This window comes from Otolemur garnettii, unplaced genomic scaffold (assembly GCF_000181295.1).
Source record: "Otolemur garnettii isolate 467f Iridium unplaced genomic scaffold, OtoGar3 scaffold00024, whole genome shotgun sequence".
Taxonomy (NCBI): domain Eukaryota; kingdom Metazoa; phylum Chordata; class Mammalia; order Primates; family Galagidae; genus Otolemur; species Otolemur garnettii.
The window spans coordinates 18,528,757-18,538,920 of NW_003852419.1; the positions used below are offsets into that span (position 1 = coordinate 18,528,757).

The 10,164-nt window shown below is 36.7% G+C and overlaps 1 protein-coding gene across 4 annotated transcripts in view; it reads right to left on the reverse strand.

The window, feature by feature from the left end:
* The window catches only part of USP34 (ubiquitin specific peptidase 34), a 255,697-nt gene that overhangs the window by 179,564 nt on the left and 65,969 nt on the right, over positions 1–10,164 (reverse strand). For all 4 annotated transcript variants that reach the window (XM_023512071.1, XM_012804030.2, XM_023512069.1 and 1 more), the window contains 3 exons: positions 7,556–7,623; positions 4,609–4,801; positions 3,819–3,880 (listed from right to left, as the gene is read on the reverse strand). In XM_023512071.1, coding sequence (XP_023367839.1) covers positions 3,819–3,880; positions 4,609–4,801; positions 7,556–7,623 — 323 coding nt within the window. The remainder of the gene's footprint in view (positions 1–3,818; positions 3,881–4,608; positions 4,802–7,555; positions 7,624–10,164) is intronic.

Below are 10,164 nucleotides of genomic sequence, written 5' to 3' on the forward strand. Positions count from 1 at the left end.
AATGCAAATTAAAACCATAATGAAATACCACTATATACTCATTAAAAGGTTATAATCACAAAAGATAGTAATAAATGCTAGTGACAATGAGGAGAAACTGGAAACTTCATACATTGTCGGTGAGAATGTAAATGAACATGGGTACTGGGAAACAGTTTGACAACTTCTTTAAAAGGTGAAGATAAACTGACCATATAAGCTATCAATCCTACTGCTAAGTATCCACTATAAGAAATAAAAATATGTCTCCAAAAAGACCTGTACACAAATGATTGATTATTCATATTAACAAAATGTGGCAACAATCCAAATATCCATAAACTGGTAAATAAATAAAAGAGCACTGTATCACATTGCTGAATGAAGGAATGAGGCACCGATACACACTATAGCCTAAATAACTTTAAAAAAGTACACTAAGTGAAAGAAGCCAGATGAAAATGACTACGCTGTGATTCCATTTATACAAGATGTCCAAAAAAGGGCAAATCTAAAGAGAAAGTGGATTAATAACACTGGAAATAAGAACAGGGACTGGCTCGGCACCTGCTGCACAGTGGTTACAGCACCAGCCACATACACCAAGGCTGGCAGGTTCAAACCCAGCCCCAGCCAGCTAAAACAATAATGAAAATTGCAACAAAAAACAGCCAGGCATTGTAGTGGGCACCTGTAGTCCCAGCTACTTGGGAGGCTGAGACAAGAGAATCATGGAGGTTGCTGTGAGCTGTGATTCTATGGCACTCTACCAAGAGCTACACAGTGAGACTCTGACAAAAATAAATAAGAATAGGGACTGACTACAAAGAGATCTTTATGAAGTGACTGAAATGTTCTAGAATTAGACTGAGGCAATAGTTGCACAACTCTTATCAATTTATTAAAATTCACTGAATTTGAATTTTAAATTTAAAACAGGTGAATTATATGGTATGCATAGGATTTATATCTTAATAAAAATGCACTGAAAGACCCAGTTCACAGGCCCCTACAATACTTACCACATACTTTTTCTCTTTAGTTTTCTCACACTGTACATACTCTCCATTACCATCTTGAGCTATGTCTACTCACTAGTCCAGACAACTTTTACTATCCTTCCAGAGCCTCAAGCTGTAGCCCTGAGTAGAGTGCTATGGCATCACAGCTCACAGCAACCTACAACTCCTGGGCTCAAGCAATTCTCCTGCCTCCACCTCCCAAGTAGCTGGGATTACAGGTACCCACAACAACGCCCAGCTATTTTTTGGTTGCAGCCATCATTGTTGTTTGCCGGGCCCAGACTGTATTCGAACCCGCCAGCTCAGGTGTGTGTGGCTGGTGCCTTAGCCACTTGAGCCACAGGCGCCAAGCGCTTATATATTTTTTTTTCAATAGAATTTCTTCTTATTCTCCTATCCACTATTTCCATACCATAAAGACCTACTGAGCCTGTGTATGTTATTACTACAGTTAAGATTCTAGTGTTTTTTCTCTGTGAGGGGAGAAATTGAATATTACATGAGCAATTATGAATATAAGGTTTTCTTAAGCAATCTTGTGTAAGTGGAGGAATGGCGGGCACACAAGGGTCAAAAGGAAAATCCAGAGCTGTAGGTTTACCGACACTGAATATAGTATAGACTACAGCACGAATTAACACTTTTAGTATACTCCATAATCTACAAAGTCATAAACAATTCTAGGCAACACATTTTAAGGGGGGATCCCTAACAAAGAATGTTGCCAGACACGAATGACTGCTGTGACGATAAATGAAAGGATAAGAACTTTTTAGGGGCAAGAAGAAAAAGAGAACAGAGATACAGTCTCTGGTTTTCAAATTCAAGAAGAGCTGGGTTCAAGTGAGCTCATCAGTTTCATAGGGCAGTGCTAAAATCATCTTAACACTAAAGCTAAACCATCTCTCATATGATTAGGAATTTTCAACACCTCAAAGTTTATCTCATTCTGTTCAAAAAGAAGATAGCTTATCCAATAACTGAGATTGAAAAAAACTGATTAATTTCTATATGAGATGGACAAATAAATGGAATAAATATATTTCTGAGAATTTGGACAAGTCTAAGCTATAAAACCAGTTTTCATATTGTGGCATCATTAATTTGGATTCTCCCCCATAACATATATTGAATAAGGTCTTTAATGAGGTCTTTTCTTTTTCCTTAATCAAACGTGTTTTTTTTTTTTTATTTTTTTTATTTTTTTGAGACGGAGCCTCAAGCTATCGCCCTGGGCAGAGTGCCATGGCATCATGCTCACAGCAACCTCCAACTCCTGGGCTCAAGCGAGTCTCCTGCCTCAGCCTCCCAAGTAGCTGGGACTACAGGCGCCTGCCACAACACCTGGCCATTTTTTGGTTGCAGCCATCATTGTTGTTTGGCGGGTCCGGGCTGGGGATTCGAACCCGCCACCTTAGGTGTACGTGGCTGGCGCCTTAGCCGGTTGAGCTATAGGTGCTGAGCCAATCAAACGTGTGTTAAGAGATGAATGTCTGTGTCGCCCCCCCCCCCACGCACACAAATTCATATGGTGAAATCCTAACCCGCAATGTGGTGATGATTGGTAGCAGGACCTTTGGGAGATAAATTAAGTGATGAGGGAAGAACATTCATGAATTGGATTATTGCCCTTATAAAAGCAATCCTTGAGAGCTCTCTGGCTCTTTTTTCACTATGTGAAAATCCAACAAGAAAAGAGCAATCTACAATCCACAAGTAAGTCTCAAGCAGAACTAGAGCATGCTAGACCCTTAATTTTTTTTTTTTTTTTTGAGACAGAGCCTCACTCTGTCACCCTGGGTAGAATGCTGTCGCATCAGAGCTCACAGCAACCCTAAATTCTTGGGCTTGAGCAATCCTCTTCCTTCAGTCTCCTAAGTAGCTGGCCACAACACCCAGCTATTTTTTGTTTTTTTCTATTTTTAAGTAAAGACAGAGTTTCACTCTTGCTCGGCCTGTTCTTGAACTCCTGAGCTCAGCCGATTCACCCACCTCAGCTCTCAGCTCACAGGTCCACTGTGCCTCGCCTGGACCTCTGATTTTGAACCTCCATAACTAAGAGAAATACATTTCTGTTGTTTATAACCACCCAATATGACACTGTGCTTTTTCAGAACTATTAGTACCATACTTTTCGCACAACTAAATTCTCCTATGTAAACAGCATCCTTTCTCCTTTTGTGACAAATAATACTGCACTGTCATGAAAGTATATATATGCTTTCTGAGAAAGAAATGGGCCAGGCACACCATAATCCCAGCATTGGAAGTTGCAGCGAGCTACGTTCATGCCACCACACTCCAGGCTGGGTGATGGAACAAGTCCATCTCTAAAAGAATATTTTAAAAAAGAAATAAATACTCCAGCATATTATTCTGAAAGATTATTAAGGACTATATATAAACTGAAGCTACAGGGAAAAGAATTTCTAGTAAATACTTTTATTTTGAGACAAGAGTTTCACTCTGTGCCCTGGGTAAAGTGACATGGCATCCTAGCTCACAACAACCTCAAACTCTCGGGTTCAAGTGATCCTTAGCCTCCCAACAAGCTGGGACTACAGGCGCTTGCCACACACGCCCTGCTAGTTGTTCTATTTTTAGTGGAGAAAGGGTCTTACTCTTGCTCAGGCTGATCCTGAACTCCTGAGTTCAAGCAATCCACCCTCCTCAGCCTCCCAGAGTGTTAGGATTACAGATGTGAGCCACCATGCCCTCTCTCTAGTAAATACTTCTAAAAGTCACAATTATATTTACCACATAAAGAACTACACATTAAAATAGCATATTTATGCATAAATTAATGGTCCTACTTACGTTTCTGTGTCTGATACCAGTGATTCATTATTGCACACATCATTGAAGGTGTGAAGTTGATTCTATGATTAGACAAAATAAAAGTTTTTTCCAAAATTATTCTTGTATATGCGGGCAAGTATCAACAAAAACAGTAAATACTGTTTGACATATGCATGTACAGCTGATAACTGATAACTGAATTAAAAAACTGATAACTGAATTAAAATTATAAAGCATAAGACAGATAATCAGAGAGATAAACTTCCCAATTAGTATTGACTATTTCTATTATATTAAAACGCTAAAAAATTCCTCCCACAAGTAATATTTATGCTTTATCATACTGATCACACTAGAGAAAAGTTGAATAAAGAAAAAACAAAAATCCAATGCAAGGCAACAAGTAACAAAGTCATTACAGAGAGATTACATCTTTCTGGAAAACAACAATAACAACAAAACCCCAAAACATTACTCTTGGCCCAATAATCTATGGCTTTTGCCTGGAAAATTAATTAACTTCTTAATTAACTCATCTCTCTCTAACATTACTCTCTAAATGTGAACAACTGAATAGTTTAATGGTGAAGGAGCTAAACCCTGAAACCAAAAAGAGCTAAGGTATAAATCTAAGGGTTGCACTCCTCATGTCTAAAATAATTTTGTTTGTGAAGACCATACAAAAATATCCATGTAAAATGCATAGCACAATGCCGAACATAAAGTACACCATAAGCAGTGGGCATTATATTATTATGGTAGACCCGAAAGCAAATAAAAGACCAAAAATAAAGCAAATAGAGCTTACTGTTATCTGACTTAATCCAGCCAACCTCATAGTCAAAGTAGGTGACATAAAGTACTTAAATGCAAGATCAAGGCTTTCTTTATCAAAGCATAATGTTGTATCCAATGGTTCTTTCACTGTGCTCCACATTAAGTCAGCCATGTTACGAGCTGCACTCTGTCGTAACTCCTGATCAGAGAGTTTGCATAAATACCTGAAATGATTCAGAAGTAGAAAACAGACATAAAAACTCATAAGACATTTCTAAAGACTGGTCGCTCAATAAAAAAATAATTTCCTTTGCTCCAAGCTTCCATGTTTATTTAGTACAGTAGAACCTGGCATCCTTAGATTTAACATTCTCAAATTGAACTGTTTCTAAGTGACATTTAAAAGCTTGTGATATGTGGCAGTATGTACTTCTGCTCAGAGTCCAACTTCCATCTGCAACTGCAAAGAGTCAAGTTATTTAACATAAGATTCTGCATCTCTATCTCTAGTAAAGATTTATAATTCTCTAATATCTGACATGAATACAGTTCCTATTTTACTAAATTTTACTAACCTTTATATATAGCTCATTATAGCCTAAATTCTTCAATAATTTATACGTTTTAAACATTATCAATTTTTTGCTTCTAAAACTATAAACCTCTAATTTTCCTCTTAGGCCCTGCCTAATCTCTTTGGCAAATTCCTTCTCCAAAGAAGGACCATTTGAACACAAGAGCAACTCAGGGCTTGTAACAGATTGCAGAATGACCACAAATCCCTCTCCCATCATGATATACAGAAGTCTTTGCAATGTAATTTGCTATCCCTCACATCAAAAAGTATCACCTATGTTGTCACCTCCTTAAGTCTGGCTGTGCCACATAACTTGATTTGGACAACTTCGGAATATTAATAAATGTGATGTAAGCAGAAGCCTGAAAAGCCTCTGAGCTTACTCTCTTCTTGGGAACAGTTTTACCACCTAAAACTAAGGACCCATATTAGCCTGCTAAATGAAAAATATCTGTTGCCCCACCTCACTGCAAGCCAAGAGCAATAGATACTGGGTTTCCCCGAAAATAAGACTGTCTTACATTTATTTTTTCTCAAGAAGACACACTAGGGCTTATTTTCAAGGGATGTCTTATTCTCTGTGCGGAAATGCATGCCGTGGCTTATTAGGTCTTATTATCAGGGTAGGGCTTATATTTAACAAATGCATAGAAATCCTGCTAGGGCTTATTTTGGGGGTAGGCCTTATTTTTCGGGAAACACGGTATATGAGAGCCCACTGCAAAATCTGTGAATGAGGCCACCCTAGACCATCCAGTTTCAGCCATCTCTGTCCAGATCAGAACTGCCTTGCCAACCAGAGAATAGTGAGAAATAATAAATGGCTATTGTTTTAAACCACTAAGTTTTGGGGTTTGTTTTTTTTTACACAGCAAAGCAACTGATAGGACACTCTATCCCACACGCATCTATATTTTCTTTCTACATTCTATGCCTGGTGACCTCCTCAACTTCAATCGTTTTTAAGTACTATCTTCATACTGACAACTATTAATGAAACTGTTCTGAATTATAGAGTCACTTAAATGTCTCACAGGCAACTCAACATCTTCTACATCTCAGTTATAAAATTCGTAAGACAAAAAAGAAATTGAGTTGGGTGTGGGAGCTAAGTGTCCTACACAATGCCACCCTTTTCCTTATGCTTCATAATCATCAGTCTTTTTGACTTTATTTTCACTAATACTCATCCAACTTTTAAAATTACCGTTTACAATCCCAGTGTAAGTAACCATCATTTTCTTTCCAGTACTACTGCATTCACCTTTTAGTTAAGTCTCCTATCTTCTACTCTAAGGCTCCTTCTACTCTATGATCCACAGAAAGGCCAAAGTGATCTTTTAAAAACATGTCTTATCTGCTAAAAAACCCCCCTTCAATAGATTCCCCTTTCTAAAAATAAATCCAAACTCTTTACAGTGGTCTGCAAGTTCTGGAATGTGACCATAATTGTCACTCTTACCTATCATAATTATACTCCACACTTGTCTCTAGTTTCCTCTAGCTCATATTCTTTCCAACTTCAAAGATATGCCAATAAGCTCTTTCTACGAAATACCTCAAATTCATTCTTCTGATAGTCACTTGAACAGCTGATTCATGTCCCTTAAGTTATCATCCTTCAAAACACCTCATATTCCCTGTGTATCACACTAATTTACTTGCATAGCATTCACCACTATCTGATTGTCTGCCTGATTCATTTACCCACAACTCAAGCAATACCAGGAAAACTGAGCATTCAGATTTTTACAAATAAATGAAGAAAAAAAAAGGTATAAAGAACTCATAAACTTTATAAAAAACTACAATTTGTAGAATTCTGATAGTTTATACTCTTAAGTCTAATCAGTACAACCCCTTCTCTATCTTAAGTTTCCTCTTAGGTTGACATTTATAAAACTCAAATGCTACCTCTTCCTCAATGATACCTTCCCCATTCCCATATTTAAAACTGTTACCATCTACAACTCTAAAGTCATCTTTGCTGCTGTTTCTCTAGTAATACTTATCGCATTCTGATGTACTATGACATTTAATATTTCGTAAACAGACTGCACATAGGAGCAGAGATTTTTAAAATCCATTTTCTTCTCTGCTATATCCTCAGTGCCTAGAACGTAATAGATACTTAATGTGATTTGTTGACAGTAAATACAGCAAAATAAACATTAAGTCTTTAATTCTTCTACTACTCATGTAAAAAAATTCCACTAAAAACCCCTAGTAAATAAACTTTAAACACAAATCCATAAATTTGCATTAAAACTACTACACACCAAACTGTTAACTCAAATTTTCTCTAGAGGATATGACTACAGATTTTCAAACAACACAATCCTGTGATATAAATTATTTAAATGTACTTTGATAATCTGAGAGAAGGATTTTATAAACTTACCTGATAACATAGGTCCTAAAAGGTATAATATGCTGCATGACAGCAGGGATATGTAGCCATATTCTAATCTATAAAGAAACATAAAGATGGCATTAACATATAACAAATGTATGAAACACATACATCTTTCACTAAACTAACTAAAAACAAGAGCATTTAGTATTCTGCTGTCTCTAAAACTATATACATTTTATTATTCTAAAAAAGATAAAAACAAAATAGGATTTATACATGGAACAGGTAAATAACTTTTACGCATTACATATAAAATCAATCTGAAGAGTTAACACTAGCTTCTTGATGAAAGGCAAAACTATCTCTCAAAGTAGTATCTAATTATGACATGCTTCTCTATACTTCTTTATATCCAATACAAAGCACTACATTAGATTTTAAACTATTTTCATTTTTAATAAACCATCTCATCTATTTAAAAAAAATTATCTATGCCTTCTAGTCACTTCAATATGCAAATATATTTTATAGTAACATACTGATTGTAATATCAGCAATATTTAATGAAATAAACTCTTACTGTAAGTAGCTCTCACCTGAATTATGTTTCCTTTTTTTATCTACAATGATAGTCCAACACATCTCTACATCTAATGCAATTCCATTATAATAGTTTTATTCTGAGTCTAAACATAACAAAAATCCTAACCAACAAACTCTGATGTGAAAGGCTTGACATACAAAATGGATATAAATTAAAGACAAATTTGGGAATAAGGAATATACAGCTTCACTCTACTTAAATAAAATATATCCATAAAACTTTGTAGCACTGTATTCAAAATATTGCACATATTTTTTAAAATTCTGTAGCAAATACCATATTAATCCAAATGAAGAAAAAAAAATTTTTTTGAAACAGAGTCTCATTTTGTCGCCCTCTGTAGAGTGATGTTAATGTCATAGCTCACGGCAACCTCAAACTCTTGGGCTCAACCAATTCTCTTGCCTCAGTCTCCCTAACAGCTAGGACTACCGGCACATGCCACGTCTGGCTGCTTTTGTTGTTGTGGTGGTGGTGGTTTACTTGTTTAGCAGGACCAGCCCTGGTGTATGTGGCTTGCGCCCTAACCACCGAGCTACAGATGCCAAGCCGAAATGATGAAATGTTAAAACTTTTCCTTCTCACATTGGGAATAAGATACAGAAGTATTCAATGACACTTCAACTGAAGGTCAATAAGACAATTCAATAATAACAGAGAATACAATAAAGTAAGAAATTAAACAAAAGGAACAGAACTAGAAAGGAAGAATTAAAATTGATACTATTCTGAGATGATATAAAATAGAAAACCTAAACAAATTTTCAGATAAATTAAAGGGTTTAGCAAGATTGTTGCTTAGAAAATTAATACAGGCTTGGCGCCTGTAGCTCAGTGGCTAGGGCACCAGCCAACATAGTGAAATTCGTCTCAAAAAAAAAAAAAAAATTAGGGTGGGCCTTTGGCTCAGTGAGTAGGGCACTGGCCCCATATACCAAGGGTTGGCGGGTTCAAACCCAGCCCGACCAAACTGCAACAAAAAAACAGCCAGGCGTTGTGGCAGGTACCTGTAGGCCCAGCTACTCAGGAGGCTGAGGCAAGAGAATAGCCTAAGCCCAGGAGCTGGAGGTTGCTGTGAGCTGTGTAACGCCATGAGACTCTACTGAGGGCACTAAAGTAAGACTCTGGCTCTACCAAAACAAACAAACAAAAAAATTAATATAAATATATACAGATACATAAAAATTCTATATATTTTTTCTTACATACCAGGAAGAATGAATAAAGTTTTCAAAGATTCTCCTTTTCTTTTTTGTTTTTTTCTTGAGGTATACAGTCTCTGTTGCCCAGGCTAGAGTGCCATGGTATCAGCCTAGCTCACAGCAACCTCAAATTCCTGGGCTGAAGCAATCCTCCTGCCTCAAGTAGCCTGGACTACAGGTGCCTGCCACAACAACCAGCTATTTTTTTTAGCAGGGACAGGGTTCTCTTTTGCTCAGGCTGGTCTCAAACTCCTAAGCTCAAAGGATCCTCCTGCCATGGCCTCCCAGAGTGCTAGGATTACAGACGTGAGCCACTGTATGGGGCCAAAGATTCTTTTTATAACATCATCAAAAACTACCATATATATAACATCTCTACATAAAAACAGAAAGTGACAAAGAAATTAAAGGAAATGTAAATAAGGAGGCAATAAAAATATTTATAGAAGACTGAATACTATAAAGATGATAGTCCTCCCCAAATTTATCTATAAATTCAATGTAGTCCAAAAAGGCTTACACGTAGAAGTTACAAAGTTGATTTCAAATACAAAGGTCCAAGAAAAGCCAAAACCCTTCTTAAGAACTGTAAAAAAAAAGTGAAATTTAAAAAAAAAAAAATACTTAAAAAAAAAGAAAAGAAAAGAAAAAGATCAAGGAGACAGCAGTTGATTCACCAGATAGCAAGACTTCTTATAAAGCTCCAGAAGTTAATATGGTATACAAATAGTACAAGATTAAGCAAATAAACTAGTGGGCTATACCAGAGAGACCAAATTTATGCACATAAAGACATCTGATTGCTAAGAACAGTGGTGTGGGCCAGCAGTACCAGCTACTTGGGAGGC